Source organism: Sciurus vulgaris (genome assembly GCF_902686455.1).
Source record: "Sciurus vulgaris genome assembly, chromosome: 7".
Taxonomy (NCBI): domain Eukaryota; kingdom Metazoa; phylum Chordata; class Mammalia; order Rodentia; family Sciuridae; genus Sciurus; species Sciurus vulgaris.
Window position 1 is genome coordinate 121,150,198 of NC_136467.1, and position 19,899 is coordinate 121,170,096.

General features: G+C 46.4%; 1 protein-coding gene across 3 annotated transcripts in view; it reads right to left on the minus strand.

Moving 5' to 3' along the window:
- Nucleotides 1–2,377: 2,377 nt before the first annotated feature.
- Nucleotides 2,378–19,899, minus strand: part of BRPF3 (bromodomain and PHD finger containing 3) — a 33,234-nt gene continuing 15,712 nt past the window's right edge. For 2 of the 3 annotated variants that reach the window (XM_079148783.1, XM_079148784.1), the window contains exons 8-13: nt 19,051–19,557; nt 16,184–16,277; nt 12,452–12,549; nt 9,677–9,774; nt 6,037–6,191; nt 2,378–4,637 (exon numbers count right to left, since the gene is read on the minus strand). In XM_079148783.1, the coding sequence (XP_079004909.1) occupies nt 4,454–4,637; nt 6,037–6,191; nt 9,677–9,774; nt 12,452–12,549; nt 16,184–16,277; nt 19,051–19,557 (1,136 nt within the window). In that variant the 3' untranslated portion in view covers nt 2,378–4,453. Of the gene's footprint in view, nt 4,638–6,036; nt 6,192–9,676; nt 9,775–12,451; nt 12,550–16,183; nt 16,278–19,050; nt 19,558–19,899 lie in introns of those variants that run through there. The other variant, XR_013765352.1, reaches the window with a different exon arrangement.

Genomic DNA, 19,899 nt, shown 5'->3' on the forward strand with positions numbered 1-19,899 from the left:
TTCCTCAGTCCTTTTTATTTTTTATTTTGAGACAGGGTGCTCAGTGTCTGGATGAATTGCTGAGGCTGGCCTCGAACTTGCAGTCCTCCTGCCCCAGCAGCCCAAGTTGCAGGGCTTAGAGGTGTGTGCCACCACACCTGGCTTAATGATATTTTAAACTTCTGAGGAAAACTGGATTCCCTGTTCCAAATCAGACCTCCCCCACTGCATGCGGCTGTCTCATAACACTATTTTAGACTTGAGTCCATGAAGTTCAATCACAGCATGAGCAGAACTTATTAAGGACATTTGTTATCTCCAAGGCTGAGTGATGGGTCTGCAGAGAGCAGGTAGTGCTGGGTGTGGGTTCTGCTCCGGCCCCGCCTTTTCCTGCCTTATGATGCTGAGCACACCTGGCTCTTCTCCCGCACCTCCCATCCCCACCTGTGGGATGATCCCTAGAGCTTGCCAATTATCCACAAGGGACCCTGGGGACCAGGGCCCTCTGAGTGTGCTGTCTCCATCCTCGCCCTGCCAACTCCACACACTTGGGACTTTGCTCAGGTCAACTCGTCACTTCCTCTTTCCTTGGCCATTCTGCTAACTACCCTGGTGGGCCCACCTCCTGGTCATCTGTTCCTTTCTTGACTCCAGGCCCAATTCCTATTTGCATGCCATAAGTTTTTCTCAGACGCTCCACAGGCAACACAAACACACCCCTCCACCTCCCCAAGCTCCCTGATCCCCCCAGTTACCCAGCAACCCTGTCTCAACGCCTCTGCTTCCTTTCCTCTGATCATCTCTTCCGTGTTCAAGTTCTTCAACGAATGCTGCCACCTCCCGAGTACTGATGCCTTGACCTGGCTTGCGGTCCTCTACTACATCAGTCTCAGAGGTCGACTGTCATGCTGGAGGCCACGAAGCCAGCGAGGACAGGGCTTTTCAGTGCCATGCACTGCCTCACCACATCATTGGCTTCTAGTTAAATGGGGTGTTAGTCACTGGAATCAGAATATGCACAGTTCCTTCCTGAGTCAGGACAAGCTGCTTCATCTATCGTCAGCTGTGCCTATTAAAATCCCACCCACTTGGCCATTTTTCCTTATTTCTAAAATACTTTATAAGATCTCATAATTTCATTAAACACAACTATTTTGCAATTCAAAATACAATTCATAAATAAGAACTTTTTGACCCACTTTTTCAAGGCTTGACTTGCTTCTTTCTTCTGGAAGTTTTCATCATTCCCCAACCAAAAGTCTTTCTCAAACTTCTCCACACTTCTGGGACTCTTGAACTACCCTCGTTCAGAGTTGTCTGTGATGTCCTGTAATCAGACTGTGAGCATCTTGAGACCTGGGCTGGCTTTTTGCACAAGGATCATCAGCACAATGGAGGTACTTTATCAGCGTTAAGCTGAACTGACAATTTTCACACATTAGAACCTCAATGTTAAGAATGTCACAGGCCCGAGAAGGTAACCAGGAGACCTGTGTCCTCTGCCACACTAAACACAAGCACAGGTGCTGGGCAGGCCCAGAGAGGTGGTGGGATGGGGAAAGCTATTCAAGGTCCAGCAACCAGGCAGTTTGTCCCTGCTTCTCTTCTTCATCATGTCCCTTTCCAGAAAGGCTGGGGCTGCAGCCATCAACAATGGGGAGCATGGTACACGAGAGGCCACTGCAGCTTTGAAATGCTGTGGAGCTCATGAGGAGCACTGGCCAAATCCTCTTTCCAGAACTCTGCCACCACTTCTTAGCTCACCCACCTTGGTCGAATCTTTTCCTGCTGTTCCTTATTTCTTCCTTCCCTTCCTTTGAAGGAAGGAAGGGCCAGGTAGGTTTAAGGATCTATGAGGAGCTGGGCTCCTGCTGCCCCTGTCTGGTCAGCCACCCATCTACGAATGGACCAGCCAACAATGGCAAAGGAGGAGTGAGTGAGTATCTTAGACTCTCGAATTCAGCAGCTTGGCAAAGAGGTGCTGTAGGTGTCCAAATGGTCACTTCTCCTACTGAAGAGGAGCAGAATTCCTAAAGGAACTTGGCCACAGAGAATCCAAGGCATAGGACGGTGGACTGGCCCTTCCATGGCTCCAGGTGGCACTATCTGGGATGGAAACAAGGTCAGAGCACGTCTTCACGCCCACCCAAAGGTTCAAGAAGAGACACAGCCCTCTCCAGCCAGGGGCTTGCAACAGCCGGACAATCCCATTCTTAAGGGCTCTGGCCTTCTGAGGAGTGGCTGGGCAGCAGGAGTTAGGAAGAGGGGCCCCCACTGATCACATCAAACACAGCACAGCAACTGCTGCCCATTAGAACATTTATTTCTCAGAGAGAAAATAAGTTTCCGACAGTCATATTATAGTAGGTAAAATTAACTTTTGTATTCTTTACAGGCATAGATTTTCTCTGTTTATTACCTCTCTTATACCATCTGTTATAAACAATTCTAGAAAGCAAATAAAGTCACTTTCTACAATAAATAGAGCATCGTGTGCTTCACAGCAGACGCGACAGAGACACATAGGCCCCATGCCACAGCAGGATCTGAGCCGTTTCGCGTTCTAAAAGAGCATTTTTAAAAATGAGACTCAGAGAGAGACTGAAGGATTCAGAGATTGAAAAACAGACTAAGAAAAGAAAGTATTGGGGGAAGAAAGAGATAGACGGACATGGAAAGGGGGGGAGTGGGGGAGAAAGCCCCAAGATCTTACAACACAGGTTTAGACAAAGGTCACAGAGTCCACAGTTGACCAACTACCTGGGGAGAGGGGACGCGTAGGCTCCTTTAAATAAACCACACTGTGTGGCCACACAATGGAGGACTCCAGTAATGGACAGTATAGGCCTGAATAATTTAGAACAGTATTTTACAATTATATACACCATGTCCTTCCCTAGCCATATGCTGAATTGTGTTTTTTTATTGTACAAAATCCAAAATCCCATCCTCTATGTTATAGAGTTTTGTTGGTTCCCTTTTAACTCTGGCTCGTGTCCCAGATGTGTAAGAAGTTGGTGTGTGGTTGGCTGCATTTTTAAAAAGTTGTGTGTGTACAAATGGCAGTGATCTCCCCAGTGACTTTGTTTTGTCCAAAACTCCCCTATGAAAAATTTAAAACAATTAAAAAGAACGTCAAGTTAAAAATCAACATGGCGGTCAGTGGCCTGCAAGCTGGCCCGCGACTTTGGTGCTTAAGAGGAGGAGAAAAGAAATGTCCAGAGAACAAACATAGAAGCCTCTGAAAGCTGCGTTGGTTTGTCAGTCAGCATTCCCCATTCACAGTTTTGTTTTGTTTTTTCCCTTCCATTTTTGAGAAGGTGGTGGTGGAAAGGAGGTTAAAGAGAAAGAGGGAAGGAGACGGGATGAAATAAAAGGGCTGCGTTCCCTGGTTCAGGAAGAGGGAGCAGCAGAGCTGTTGGGCAGAGCACAGGCAGGGAGATGTGCGAGGGCAGCGCCATGCCATCCTCGGTGGTGGAGAGCTTTAAGGCTGCAGTTGCAGAACAAGAAAAGCTCATGAGAGGAGAGGAGGGAGAGGGCACACCCAGCTGATGGGCACAGCTCCATCCCAACTGCCCGCGACATCTCAGTGGACAGATGGATACTTGCACAACCAGTCTGGTCAGCTGATAGGGGCCCATCCCAGCCTGGGCCCATGACACAGCAAGACAGGGAGAGGGCAGGAATGCCTCTTCATCCAGGAGCATGCACAGATGGTCAGGCTCAGCCCTGTTAGCAGCAGCAGAGGTCTGTGGGATGGGGAGGTGTGCTGGTGGATGGGGTTCTCACAGGGTGGGCAGGCCGCTGCCTGGACCCTGGACCCTGAGGGCCTGGCAGAGACAACCACCCAGCATAGCAGCTGGCCAAGAAGGGAATGAGACTTTAAAGAAAAAGACCAGTTTGGTGATATTTCTGTCAGTTTGGCACAAGAGAGAAAGTAAGGAAAGGAACAGGGCACGGAGAGACTGGGCCTGGGCATGAAGATGAGACAGGTGAGAACGGGTTGGCGAGGGGGAGGAGGGGAGCTCGGTGGGCTTCCCAGAGGGACCCTGGCGCATCCACAGCATCTCTGGGATCAGTGTCAGGACCTCGCCTGCCCTGAGGTGTAGTTAGCTGGGAGGGGGCTGGAGGAGCCAGGCAGCCCCTTGAGAAGGAGCCTAGCATCTCTCGCCTTCTGGGCCAGGTCCATCTCCTTGCTGGGCCCAAGCTCCACAGCCGTTTCTACTTCTAAGTGGTTCTTCAGTGGAATAGCCCCTGATGGACCTCAGGTGGGAGTTTTTGGCACACAGCAGGCCCTCCAGGGGAACCATGTTATTGGTCAAAACTGAGGCCTTGCCCTTAGTGAGGACACAGTCCAGTCCCTGCCATGAGGGGAAAGCTGCCGGCCATACATCTGACTGGGGCAGAAGAGGCTTCTCTGTGCCCCATGGGACGGAGGCAGGCAGGACAGGCAGAAGCAAGCCCAACCTCATCCTTACAGGTAGCTGGAGGTGACGAAGGAGTGGGGCCCCCGGACTCGGCTCAGATGGATCATTGCACGGTCATATGCCACCTGCACTGACTTGCGGATGCTGGTCTTGCGGCCTTCCAGCATCTTGAGCTTGTCCACAGTATCTTCCACACCCAAGGGCAGAACTTTGTCCCTTGGAAGCCACTGCCTGAAATGCAAGCATAGTTACAAAGCTGGGCTGTGGTGGATCCAGGACCTCCCCTGGGCCCACTTGCCCAGGATAAGCAAGACTAGAGGGCAGTTACAAGACAGAGGAAGGTAGATGGGTACAAATTCATGCAAGAGCCACCAAGACCAGGTGGGAGAGGGCAGCAAGCGTGCAGGGTCAGTGGGAAGGCAAAGGACCTGTTTGGCAGCCAGGTCCTTCCCTGCGCCCTCACTCTGCTCTAAAAGATTTTTAGGGCCCGAGAGCCAGAAGAGGCCCATCTACTGATCAGAGGGCAAGCTGAGTGACCCTGGAGGACTCTGATCCTCACATGCTCTGGAGAATTAGGGAGTTATGGTTAGGAAATGGAGCTGTGGTTACAAAGTAGAGCCAGTGTCAGGAATCCATGGACCTCCTTGAGGTCTGTGTGTGTGTGTGTGTGGTCCCTCACCCCCGCCTCCCTAGTGGGATCTAATGTGTAGCTGAGAGCACAGCCTTCAGATCTTGGTCTGTATGTTAGTTCTGGTCAAGGAATCTTTTCTTTCTTTCTCTCTCTCTCTCTTTCTCTCTCTCTCTCTCTCTCTCTCTCTTTCTTTCTTTTTTGGTACTAGGGATTGAACCCAGGGCACTTAACCACTGAACACATAAAAAATGGATGGTGAGGGGACTGGGATTTAAATGAGAATAAATGAGATCATGTATGTAAAGCAATTTGCATAAGGACATGGAATAAGCACTCAATAAATAGCAGCTATTACTATCATTGTTTTTACCAACCAGTTCCAAATCCTTGTTCTACAAAAGCAGAGGTGACAGCACTCTTCTGCTGGTGTGAAGAAAAACCTTGAGGTGTTCACGAACCATGCCAAGTGAGTCCCTTGTAAAGGACTCACATTGCCTAGATACCCTCCAGGGCTGAGATGTGTGCTCCCACAGTTGCTGGGAGTGCTGGTAGCCGACAGGCTCTCAGCTGAGTCTCTCTAGGAATCATCCACCAAGGGAGCTGCCTGGCCCGAGGTCATGCCCTCTCCAGGGACAGCCAGCATTCAGAGACTAGTTGGCAAAAAGGCACAAAGACACAGTGCCAATTCCCAACAGCTCTCCCAAGTTCCCCAGAGGATGAGCTGAGACCTCCATTTCAAGGTTTTTTGTACTTTGACTTCTTCCTCTGCCCAGTGCTATGCCCCTCACCCCACGGCTCTCTCTAGTCTGCCTCCTGATGCAAAGCTTCACCTCAGAGTGCTTCCCAGGGAGTCTCCTATGTGAGCCCCTCAGTTACTACTGATGCTTTGGGCCACTGTAGTAACACAAAGTTATCATTAACACAGCAATGCAGGACAGCTGATGGTAGGTAATGCCTCTCCCTTCACCTGGGTGGCCCCAGGGTGGTGCCATCACTCACCAGGTGCGCTTATTGTCAAAGAAGAGGACAAGGAAGAGCTTCTCTCCAGCCTCTGCCTGTTTCTGCTCTCCCAGCTTCAGCACGTCCAGCGGGGGGACAGGGATGGGGACACCATTGTGCAGGAGGCCCTCCCGGGGCATCTTGGGATCGATGATCTGAAGGCAGAAAGGGAGATGGGCACTAAGTGGGGGAGGATGGGGTGACAGGAATCCCTGCTGCAGGACCAGTTGCCAAACATCCTATACCTAAGCCATGCCAAGGGCTCAGCTCTGCCCATAACTGAGGAATGGAGGGGCCAATGTCGTCCATGGCCCACAGCACCTCAAAACAGATATCAGGACTCTGTCCTAATCCTCCAGCCCTGCCCAATCAATCCTGATGAGGGAACTCATTTTATGAATTATCAGGCCTTACAGTTGAAACAAAGTGGGAAGTTCATTGCTGGGATGGTACCAAGTAGCATATCTTTGATGTCCCAACCAGGTAGGCAAACCCCTTCCTCCCAATGTCCCTTAGAAGATAAGAGTGCAGGCCATTTCCCCCTCGATTTCCCTTTAGAACCTTTGCAATTCACCTCAAATTCTCAAGGGAATTGCCTAACACCATGGCTACCAAAAAGGCTCAGCATCAGCAAGCAGAACATCCTTTCAGTACTATGGAACAGATCCCTGGTCATCCAACACCTTCTTGCCCAATTATAATCCTCGGGTATAGGTCAAATACACATCATCCCTCCATGAAAAAAGTCAGAGGAAGTTCAGTGTACAGGTAGAAGACTGAGCTTGGAAGGCTGATGGAGAGGGGAGAATGAGGTGGCTAGGAACAAGGACCACAGGAGGAACTAATCCTTGACGCAGCAGACACAGGGGCTGGGCCTGCTTTGTTCAGGTTTGTTTCCTGCACCTAGCACCCCTGCCTAGCTCAGAGCAGGTTCTCAGCAAAATGCCTGGCAGCATCAACAAAACAATAATTTTCTATGTCTATGGAGCACTCTCAAAGTTTCCAAAGCTTCTAATTATTTACACATCATTTCTTTCTTTTTTTTTTTTTTTTAATGTTTTCTTATTATTTATTTTTTTTTTCATTTCAATCTCTTGCTGATGCTGGGAAGTCTGACAGGTATAAGCTGACAGACAAAAAGGCCAAGCAAGTAGAAGCCATGGCTGGGACGAAAACCTGGACAAGGCTTGGGCCTCTGCTGCCAGCAGCCTCCTGCACAGCCCCTGCTTCCAGAGCAGCGAGCTGATAATCTTTGTGCACAAAGGCCAGAGAGACTTGGAAACTTACTGAGGAAGCAGTCCTCTCTAGAGACAGAGCAATCTTAATTCCTATACCCTGTCCCAGGGGCCTCTTCTTCATAATAAATTGCTCTCATTATTTACCTTTGGGTGCCTGCCAGCTTCCCCACATCCCTCTCAAGATAAGCAGCTGAAAGCAGGTGCTGGAGTTAAGAGTTTACTCTAAGGAAGAACCACCTCTACCCCACATGCCAGCTGTGGAATTTGGTCAAAACTCTACTCCCAGCGTGAGTTCCTTCTAGGACTAAGGCTAAGGGTCCTAATAAGAACAACTACACAAGCCCTTCTAAGCTTCCTCAATTACCACAGTCACCAAAGGGGTGACTGTGGCATGCTGGTTCCTGAGAAGAGATTGTGAAAACTTTTTGAGGGCAACAGCAAGGTGGGTAATCCTGCCATCTGAAGACAGCTTTTATGTCCCAAAATAATAAACAATGGTCCATTCACTCAATGAATGCTATGCAGAGGTAAAACAAGATGGAAACAAAGCTTGTGATAAAATTTAACATTAAAGTGTACATATACTATTATTATATCTACAATAAGTAAAACAACAAATAAAAGTATATTTAAGAGCAACATGTTAGAATGGTAGGGTTTATGTTGCTTTCTTTGTTTTCCCCAAACTTCTATATTTTTTATACATTACTCTTATTAAAAACAACAACGAAAACAAAAACACATTTGTGTAAATGACAAAGACTGAAAATAAGATTAAAATACGATATAATATGCAAATACATACTGAAATGTGCACAGGAAAAAGACTGGGAGAGCATGAACCAAAATAAAAACACAGGTTGTGTTTAGGTGGTGGCTGAATCTCTTTTTAAAAAAGACTAGTTTTGGACTAGCTCTTTTGCATGAGGGTTAAAAAAAAAAAAAAACAAAACCACCAAACCTGCGCAGCCTAAATCACTTCCTAAATGACTAAGCTGGGGGTGGGGGAGGTCCTGTAGTCTCACAGCTGGCAGTGCCCCAACCTTGTGAAGTTGAGAGCCCCTGATCCAATGTCTCCAGCTGTTGGACCACAGGGTGGATCTTCCTAGGGGCCACTACTAGGAGAGAATGAGGTAGGCAAGATGGGTTCCCAATATCGCTGCAGCAAACTGTATGACCCCTTTGGGATATAATCCCTTATCTGTCCAGACAGAATTGCATTCCTGCCTTCTTTATCTTAAGAGGTTGTTGCTAGGCTCAAAAGAAGCACAGATAGTAAAGGGCTCGGAGAAGCAGAGGCCCAGAGATGTGTGCATATTAGAGACTAGCAGGGTGGTTCCCATTCCTGGATACAGAGCATTCAGGAAGTCTTTGAAAAAAATTATCCATGCCTCAGTCTGGGTTTAAGATAATCTAATTTGGTGGTTGTAAGGTGGAGTTGACTCAGTGTATGTATTGTTTTAAAAATCCTCCCCACCCCCAGATGATTCTAACATGGTCCAAAGGTTTAGGATCAGAGCCAGGTGGACACTTCCTCCTCACCTGAGAAAGAGCTCTAAGAAATAAGAATCAAGGTGGTAAAAATGGAATTCTTAGCTACTGCTACTGTGGAAGAAATGGAAATTTTAGCTCCTGTTGGTGGAAGTATAAACTGGAACTCATTTTCAGGCAACTTGGGAACTTATATCAGAATTGTACAGACTTTGCCCCAAGAAGGCATGCCTAAGAATTCATTGTAAAGAAGTAACAAGGATGTACAGAAAAGTAAAGATACAATGATATCTATTGCCAACTGTTTATCATGGTGAAAAATTCAAACAATCTAAATGGCCAACTAGGGACTGATTAAAAAACATGGTACATGAAACCAACTGAAGATGATGCAATCATTAAAAGCGATGCTGATAAAGAATGTTTAATGGCAGAAGAAGTGCATATTCATAGTATGCTTTTTAAGTGAAAGGGAGGTTAAAAACAGTATGGGCTCATGTATATGCATATTTATGCATTTAAAAAAAGGCTGAGGGGATATACACCAATTTATCCCTGAATAGAGAGGACTGTGGATGATTTTAAACTCAGTGGCTAAGAACATGGGCTTTGGCATCACACAGTTTGATCCCTGGGCTCAAATTCCAACACATATGCATAAGTAGATAAATAAATGCTATCAAAACCCTAAGAACCCTAGTTTCTGCCTTCCTATGCTTAGCCTATTTTAAGTGCTCCCTGCTGGAAGCCTTACTGCTTTGCCCCACCCAGGCAGGGGTAAAACCCCACTCCCCTCTGCAGTTAAAGGCACCCTGACTCCCACCACACTCTGCTGGCTTGACCCACTCAGATAAGCCCCCAAGGCAAGGCAACAGGCGGAGGTGGGAAGGTGGTGTCTGGGGCAGACTCACCAAGGCAGGGTAGGAGGGGTAGCCTCGGCACTTGGCCCACACCAGCTCCAGGGGCTCCAGGTCTCCGCGGTCTTCAAAGGGCATCAGGAGGCTTCTGCCTGGGGGTGGGGGAGGGGAGGAGACAGCGCCCGAAGGGGACTTGGAATGATGCCCCAAAGCCCTGCCTGTGGCCTCTACTTCTCTGGGGCAGCACAAGAATGAGTCAGCAACATCCCCTCCACCCTTCCTTTTCCCTAGGAAAAATTTCTTAGAAATTCTTAGACTGGATCAGGGGTCGGCAAACTAGTTCTACAAACTGCCAAAAAGTAAATATTTTAGGTACTTAAGGGTTACATGGTCTCTGTTCCATGTATTCAACTCTGCAGTTGTCCCATGAAAGCCACCACAGATGGTCTGTAAATCAATGAGTGTGGCTGTGTACGAATTTTTGTTCTGGACACTGACATTTGAATTTCATGTAATTTTCACATGTTATAAAATAGTCTTCTTTTGATTTTCTTTTCAATAGTTTAAAAATATAAAAACCATTCATAGCTCACAAGTCATATAAAAATAGGCAGAAGGCCACAGTTTACCGACCTCTGAATTTGAACCCTAGGATGGCTTTCCCAGGGAAAACTACTTCATGCCCAGGGCCTCAAGGAGAAAGGCACGTGGGCAGAAAGAGCCACGGATCACTCTCTGGTCCCACTCAGTGGGGAGTCCTCATGATGGACACTTTGTAGGAAAAAAATGGGAAGAACACTGCAGTAAAACCACTTGCAAAGTGAGCTCTTTTCTGACCAGGCCACGCTGGGCCATCCAGGACACCTGGCTGTACAGCACTCGGCAGAGCCAAGTAGATCTGCAGGTCTTTCATGTTCATTTTTATCAGAACCTTACACTGGGTGTCTGGCCTCAGGCAGGCACCGTATGGCCTCAGCTTACTTCATTCTAGTCTCGGGCCTACCTAGCACGCATACATGGGTGCTTCACAGATGCTTCTGAACACCAGAGGAAGCTCGCTTTCTCTCCCCACATCTACAAACTGGGAGCAAGGAGGTGATTGCACTCAACAAAGAACAAAGGCCCAAATCTCAACATGGCTAATTACATTTCTAAGCAAAAACTACCACTCTCATTTATGGTTTTTTAAAAAATGTACCCAAATAATAATGAGGTACTGTTTTGACTCTACTGAATCAACAGTAATAATAATGAAAAGATAAAAGGTACTAGTGAAGAGGTTGTGGGAGTGGGAACTGTTGCAGTGATACACTGCTGATACAATTGCGATTCTTTCAGAATGTAATTTGGGGTTATGTCTCAGGAGTCATTGAAAAAGTGTATGAACCATCTGCTCCTTGGCTACTTATTCTAAGAAAAATAACTTTAAAGATGAATAAAAGAACTTTGAACAGAAATGTTCACTACATTATGTATAATGTTAAAAGCTGGAGCTAACTCAAATGTCTAACAATAGAACGGTTAATTATAATGCATTGATTATTCAATACATTGTCCAATAAGAGATGTATAAAAATTATGTGTCAACATGAAAGAAGTATGAGATAACAGTTAAAAAAAAAAAAAAAAACAGAAGGCAACACAGAAATGAAGACAATAATGTTAAGATGATAGAAGTATGAGAGGTCAATTTCCTCGGGCATTATTTTAAGTATGTGGGTTTTAAAAATAAGAATAAAATGTCACCACCAGAAGCACAAAGTGTGCTAATTCACTCTTGGTTTTGAGATTAGATGCTCTACGAATTCATCTAGACATAACCCTGCCTTCTGGGTGCTGACAGTCACAGAAAGTAATGAATCACACAGGCATGCATTCACCAGCACACATACGAGAAACTGATGCTAAGGGAAAAGAAAGCAGTTGGGAAAAGGAAAGGGGAAGAGGAGTGCTGCAGAGACTGCACAGGGATGGACAAGGGCGAGCTCAGGGAACGCCTCCTCTGTGCCTGTTCCACCTGAGCACCAGCCCACATCTCTCCTCTTGGCCTGGTTCAGCCCTTTATTCCACTGATCCAAAGAGAAAGACCCATAAAATGACAGGGGTATGTGACATTCAGGGATACACTCTATCACTGATTAATGAGCACAGACAGGCAATACCCATCCAAATTACAAAAGCATATTTCCTTCAAACCAACAATTGACTTCGATAGACACACTCCCCTAGACATAAAATGATCTATGTGCACATAGGGTTGCTCAATGCAATACTGATCATAACAAATAAGTGAAAACCATCTACACTTCTACCTTTAGATGGCTGGCTAAGCAAATGAAGGCACTCCTATATACTGGGACACAAGGCAACCAATACAAACACAGAAAGATCTCCAAGGTATACTATTAGCTGGAAAAAAGAAATGGTTTAGAGTACAGTAGGCATCTTTGCTCACTCAAATATACACATAAGTTTTGACTTGTACATCCATGGATTACTTCTGGAAAGACACAAAGGAAAACGCTAACAGCTGGATGTTCCAGGGAAGGGAGCGCTATCTTTCATTATATACCCTTTGGTACCTTCTCTCTCTCTCTCTCTCTCTTTTATTGGTACCAGAGGCATGCATTACCTATACAAATTTAAGATGGAAAAAATGTTTTAAAGCCTACAAGTGAGGGCCATTTCCTTGGCCAGTGCCTGAGAGTTTGGGGAGCTCCAGGACTGGCTGCCTGATTCTGAGCCCCAGTGGTGAAGCAGCCTGCAGAGCTGGCTGCTCAGAAGTCCTGCCCCCACCCCAACCAGCACTGCTTGAACACCACTCCTCACCTGAGCCACTGTAGTCCGCGTCTCCATTCACACCTTCCAGGAAGGGCACTCGAGACAGGGCTGGCTTCCCACGACTGCGTTTGGGGGGCGTTAGACCACTGCATACAGAGCAAGGAGAGGGTTGAAATGAGCAGTGTCGATGACTAACACACCCACTCCTGCTTTCCTATCTCTGACACAAGTGGAGCTGCAAAAGCCCACAGGGAAGATGGGCTTGCAACTTCCCTAAAGCCCACGCTAGCCCACAGCACTCTTCTGACCTCAGAGTTCCCACCAGGTTTTCAGGAACCACAGCTTCTATGTAAAAGGATTGAACATGGAAGGAGGTCCCTGTCCAGGGACTTTGGACTTCATCCAGAGGACAGGTTACCCAGTCTCTTGTCAGTCCTTCCAGAGTCTCAGCAGCTTTGCCACCTCATATCTGCCCAGAATTCCTTGCTCTGTGGTTCACATGCTGCTTCTTTAGAAATCAATTTATTTTTGAGGTACAAAAATTTGCCTCTTTTCCAAATTTTCTACAATGGACATGTCTTACTTCTAGAATTAGAAAAGACATTTTTAAATTGAAAAAAAAATCCACTTCTCACTTTCAAATCATTTATGTGTGAAGTTTTTCTTGGATAGAGAGATGTATTTTTTTTTTTTAACTAAAAAGTAGATTGACTTTTTTTTTTTTTTAATCATGGCTACTGCAAAGAGGTAATATATATATATTATATATATATAGGTAATATATATATATATATATATATTACACAAAGACTAGAAGGTAATAAGCAAAACCAAGAATAGCAATACCGGAACAACAGTATATAACTGAGGCCACCCAGGCGTCAGTATTTTAAATAGTTCCCATGCAATTTAAATAGTTCTAATGCACAAACAAGTTGAGAGCCTCTGGCAAATATGATGTGGCAAGGGCTCTTTATCACCCAAACTTTAAAAAATATTACTGCTATTTATTTTTTCCAATAAAACAATGCTTAAAAGATAGGTGGACCATCTACAGAAAAGTAGATGTAGGTGCTTAGGAAACCCTATGGGATAAGCAGCAATCAGAGGAAGAAATGGTTGGAGCTGTTTTCCTGAGTCACAACTATCATAATCTTAAGACTTTTTATACAGTCCCCCTTTGGTACTGGGGATTGAATCAAGGGGCACTTTGCCACAGAGATACAACCCAAGCCCTTTTTACTTTAAGGCGGGCTTGCTAAGTTGCTGAGGATGGTCTCCAACTTTGCAATCCACCTGCCTCAGCCTCCCATACTAAGAAAGCTTTGCTTAACCAAAACCCATGAGGGATAATCCTTTAGTAAACAGTAGTTACATTGGAAGGTTATTCTTATTAGTCAAATTAAGAACTGTTTTGGGGAAAAAACAAAACAAAATCCCAAAAACCCAGTTCACATTAAGGATTCAGTTCCCACTCACCCTATAAAAATCTATCCATGGGCTTAGAGACTCTAAGGTCTTATACAGATGTAAGTGCTAATAATTTTGTTAGGAAAACCTCTCAAAGTTCATATCCTGAGTCTGGGAAGACATCTTCAAATACAATAGGAGAGAACACTGCAAAGTGGTTCAAATATTTAAATTGGAGCCAGGTTCTCTATGTTCAAAACCCAGTTCTTCTCCTCATTAGTTGTGCAACCTCAAGTAAGTTATTTAACTTCTCTGAGGTTTGTGTTCCCTGTGTGATGTTATGGGGATTTAATGGTTTAATACACATAAACCACTCATTATAACACATACCATGAAATGAATAAACAGCAGTTGTAGTTATGTGAAGGGCTGTAAATTTTGATGTCTAACTTTAAAAAGTGTTCCAAACTACTAATGTTACGCTATGGAATGATGAGCTCTGAGAAGAATGAGCTCAATATAATAGGATGCAATACTAACACCAGGTCTGTGTGTTTCTGATTCACAGAAAAAAGCACAACTGACTCAACTATTGCCTGCATTGCAGCCCTCTGTCCAAGTGACCTACTGTTTAACCTCCATCTCCCTTCTGGAAGATAAGCTCCATGAGAACAGACACCTTATAAGTGTTTAGAACAGGGTCTGGCATATAGTAGGTGTTCAATAGTCAACAGGTGAGTGAGCCATCTACAGAGAGACACAGTCCCAACCTGCTCTGAAAACCACAAGAGAAGATCATAGCAGGAGTGGGTGGAGAAGAGGGAGCCAAGGATGGGTTAGTGACCAGTTCTTTCAAGGTTATTTCTAGTTCTGGGATGGTGTGATTCCAGCATAGTAAGATCTTCTTTTCTGTACTTACTGCCATAATGGAGGGAAGAGAAAAAAAGAGCTGCAGTTGGAGCCCTTGAACCTCCTGCTTTAAACCCTGAAATTCCACTGATAATCACTGAGTTAAAGAGGAAATGCCTCCCAAGGGCACTGTTCCTACATCAAGCAGGGGCCCAAAGCAACTGGTGACATTAGTCTGGAGTTCCACCTAGGCCAGCAGGTTGAGCTGGGCCTGGCTTGCTTCTCGTGACTCACAGCTGGGAAGAGTGCCTTCACAGAAGGAGACTAGCCCACCTTCCACCTTTAGTCAAGGGCTAGAAGGGAAGGTTGGATGACCTTGTTCAACCCAATGAACTGGGCTTCTAGGCACTTAAACTTTGAAGGAAGCCAGAACTCCAACCTAGGCCCAGACTAGAAGCATCTTCTAGGATTCTGAAATCTCTGTCTCTCCCCTATTCCTGGTATTTCCTGTGTATTTTCCCTTCGACTTCCCTTATGCATCTGAAGGCAGCAACTGAGAGGGAGAAAGCTAGGGCAATTTTGAGGCACTGTGGAAAGAAAAATCTCAAAAGAACCAAAGTGGGAAACCAGTTCACCACTGAAGGGTAGGCAGAGGTCCTTTTGGTCCTCCCTGAAGCCCAGCAGCCAAGGTAGAGAAAGTACCTACCAGACTATACACCAACCCTGTTTTAAGTGGCAGCACTTAAAACTTAGGACATGTAGTCTTCTGATGCTGCCCTGAAACCTTTCCTCCCCGCCCTCTGAAACTCAGCGGCTGGGGTGAGACCAAGCCATCAGCCTTCAGGACAAGTCATTTTCATTAGTGACACTGAGGGTCTCTCAATTTCTAATAGTTTCACTCTCCCTGGGTTTTGCAGAACACAGAACACAGAGCAGAGGCTCAATAAACTCCAATTTGGAAGAAACTTTTAAGGTTCTGGTCCCAGAAATCCTCCCTTCAGATTAAAGAATGACAAAAGAGACCCATCCCTTCCCTGCTCAAGGATGGTACATGAGCTGGGGCCTTTATGTGAATAAAAGGCAATTTCAAATTTTCTATTTGCTCATTCCTTATTTCCATATGGCACCTCTAAAGAGGTGGTCACTATGAAACTCCAAGAGGCCTAGTGCAAAACTAAGTCTGTAACAAGCTGGATTACCTGTGTGTGTGGTGGGGGCCTGGCTTAGATGTTATTTTCACTGGGCAATAGCAGATTCTGCTGTCCCCACACTCGAGAGTCCACCTTCAGCCCCACAGACCCTGTGAAGCACCAGAACTACTCTTCTCTTGGTCAGAGCACCCAGGAGAGTCAAGGGTCATCCTGTTTCCTAGGAGCCCCCCAGGTTAAAGACCAGAAGCCTCAGGAAGTAGCAGAGGTTACAACCAAGATAAGAAGGAAGAAGTTCAAACCACCACTGAGTGGAGAATAAAGGGAGAGGTGGTGGAGCTGCTGACAAAGTTTTGGGGACAAGTGTCCTTACCTGCAAGCTTCAAATGCCAGTCCACCACTGAGACCCAAACTACATTCCGAGTCAGACCCGCTTTCAGTGTGTTTTCCAAAGCCATTGGTCACGCCTGCCAAGGACACACAGAGTAAGCCTGTGAGCACAGAAACTCCCAGCCCCTGACACATGCCACAGCCTGAGGCAGCCACCTTGGGACAGCTCAGTGAGGAGGGGTGAAGAGGAAATGGGTCTTGGGTAGCGGAGAGAACCTGACAGAGGTGAACGTTTGGGAAGAGCACTGCTGCCTTGGGCAACGAGCAGACACTGCATTTTCCTTCACTTTAAGGAAAACAGCACACAGTTGATTTCTGCTACTATCATCAGATACAAAGGCGAACACTGACTTTCCCACCCTGGTAGGCTCACAAGACCCTGGATCTGCTTCTAATTTCAAACCTCAATTATCAGGGAGTCTTTTCTGTCTCTTGAGGAGCCCACCCGCCTTGTCTCTTCAGATAAACATTCACACCCTACACATCACACCCTACACATCACACAGCTGGCAACAGCTTGCTTCATTCTTTGGAGATGGTGCCAGGAGGGAATGGGGCAGGGTAAGAGTTCTGTATTAACTGCCCTTGAGATATCCAGCAGAGTTATCAGAGTTAAGAATGGAGAGACTTTCCAGGAGATCTACAGCAGCCCAGATGTTGTCAGGATGGGGAAATCAGAACCCTGGGATCTGAAATGTTGGGTCCCTTTTCCTTGTTAAGCCTTGGCCTTTCCTTTTGTGAAGTGAAGATAATGCCCTCTTACTTGTGGAGGATGCTACTCAGCAAGAATGAGAGGTCTGTTTACAGCAGGAGCCTTTAGAAGCAGATGAGGACTGTCTGGTCAATCCAGGGACATGATCTTGCTGTGAAGGTTTCTACTCTATCTATCCAATTTCTAACCACTCTCCGGAGTCCTGCAACTGACAGCTGTGCCAAGAGAGGCATGGAGGTGAGCCAGGCACCTGATTTCAGAGCTGTAACAGACACCTTGGCCAGAAAACTGTGAGGCAAGTCACACCTGTAAGAGCAGGCATCTGAGCCAAGATGTCTGTACCTGACCTTGCCTCTAATGTTAGGACCTCAATTGAAATCACTGAATCCAACTGTGCCTCAGGTGCCTCACTCATAAAGGATCAACACCTGTGGTGAAATTCAACTAAGGTTATACACAAGTATTCCTGCATGCCAGGAAGCTGGGGTCATGGTAGAGGAATGGATTCTCTCAGTATCCCCAGGCAGGAGGCTGCATGAGGTTGGATGGGGCTGACGTCCAGGTCTAGTTCCCAAGAGCAAGAGCTTTCATTTTTAGTGCACAATGTTCTCTGTGCAGTTTGGTGGAGCCAGTTAGAGCCAAAAGATGACAATAACTGCTCTCGACTACTGCATATGGTAAGTAGTTTCTACAGCCTATTTCTAATCCTGAGTCCTAGCTCCATATCAGAAATAAGGAAACAGGCTTACAGTGGTTTGTTTTCCCAGGTTACACATCTGGTAAGAAGTTGGGATGTGAACTCAGGTATGCCTGACTCTGCTCTTGCCCCTATATACCAACATTCTTCCCTAACCAGGGAAACTTAGGCAAGATAGGGAAAAAAAAAAGTAATGTTGAAGACAAAAATGTTAGGTTGGAAGGGAGAAAAGCAAGTACTGGTTACACATTTCAAAGCCACCACATAAAAGGACATGAAAGCAACACAAAGAACAAAAGCCAAGAGCAGCCCTTACCTGCCAGCTAGCTAGCCTTCCCTATCCAAGACTACACTACTCTGCCCGGCACCTCAAGACCCTCCACATCTAGGCCCACCTTACTCACCTAGGCTCTAAGGCTCCCAGAAACCCCTCCTAACTGTCCCTCAGAAGACTGTCTTCCTCCTTGTTTCTACACACCTGGGTCTAAGCCCTTTACCCCCATCTATTCCTTTCCATCCTCCCTCATCCCTTAGGGCCAGCTCAGGCACCACTGGACTGGGAAGCCTTCCTAACTCTTTCACCTCCTCCTCCAACAGCTCTGGTAGTTCCCCCTATCACCCGACGCTTAACCACACACTGTTGGGTTCTGTGATTTCTTTGTACCTCAGGAGACCACTTTGTTTCCCTACTGAACTGTAAATTCTTCCAGAGCTAGGATTGAGTGAACTAATTTATTATCCCCATAGTGACCAGCTTGTTCTGGACATGACCTAGGCTGTGGGGGCCTCATCCCCTCCCACCACCCCCTGCTACAGCCATACTGGTTCCCTTGCTGCTCCTCAGACATGCAGGCACATTTCCACCTCCAGAGTCAGTGTATGTTCTAGTTTCTTTTGGGAATATTATTCCTCTAGATAAACAGCTCATGCCTCAGCTCCTTCAATCTTTACTCAAATGCCACTTCCTCAGATCTCCCTGGCCATCCTTTAAAATACCATCCCAGCATTCCTTATTCCCCATCCCTGCTGGATTTTTCTTCAAAGTTTCTATCACGAGATACCTTGTTTTCTTTTGGTTAACTTCCCCTATAAAAGAGATTTCTGTCTGTTTTGTTCATTGATTTTTCCCCCCAGTCCCTAAGATAGTGCCTGATGAACAACCTGAAATGCAGGCAGAAACTGTATTAGCATATACAGGCCTGCATCACGCTCAGGGCCAAAAAGAGCCTCAGACACAACTCGGCCCTCTGAAATGCCACTCAAAGCCTCTTTCCCCGGGTCACTACTTATGTTAGGCCCAAATGTGAGCTATCGAGCCCTCCAAGATACTACTAGCATGCAGAGGCCTATAGGGAGATGGCTAATTAGGCAAGGTGCTGGTTGGCAAAGCAAAGCAGAAAAGCAGATGAGAAGCAGTGAGAGAAGTCGCAGGCAGGGTCACCTGTCTCCTCCTCCTGCCGTGGGGACCTCTCCCCTTCACTTTCACTACAGCTCCTGCTCCTTGGCCGCTTCCGGGAATGGTGCTCATCCTCAATGCTGGCTGGAGAGGCAGGAGAGCCCACCATACCATGGTCCTCGCCATTCTCTGGGGCCCGGTCTGGGCTCCTCTGTAGCTTAGCTCCATTCTTGGCCTTCTTGAAGAGGACTGATGTGCGGCGACCCACGCCACTTAGAGGGATACCAGCAGGAGTGTCAGGAGCCATGACAGACAATCTGTTGATGCCATTGTCACTGAGCAAGTGATGTAAGGGCTCACTCCCTAGCTGCAGAGATGATTTTTCCAAGAGCTCATCTTCTTCCACCTTTTTGGGCTTTGGGAATCGGCTTGGAGGTTTACTATCATTGATGGGTTTCAGAGTCGGGGGGTCTGGGGGAGATTCTTGCTCAGACAAGGAAGGTGCAGGCCCAGTAGGCTCCAGGGTTGGTGGGGGAGGCAGTTTGGAGTCATCTGTTAGAGAAAAAGGGAACCTGCTTGAACATTTTAGAATGAGTCTGGCCCTACAAGCCAAATACTGACACTGATAACCAGGAACCAAAGCCATGGGGCTGGCAAGTATAGGAAGTTTCTTAAAAATTCCAATGCCTAGGTCCAACTAAAACCAAATCTCTAAAAATAGGGTATTTATTTTTAAAACCTTAACAGGTGAGTCTAATGAAGTGAGGGTTGCAAAATGTCACTGTATACCTGAGAAAGCCACTTGCATAGTCAATACTTAGGTTAAGTCTCAGCCTGGCAGATCAGAGGTCTAAAATTCTCACTGGTCTGCAAGTGTTTTCTATTTGTTATTGA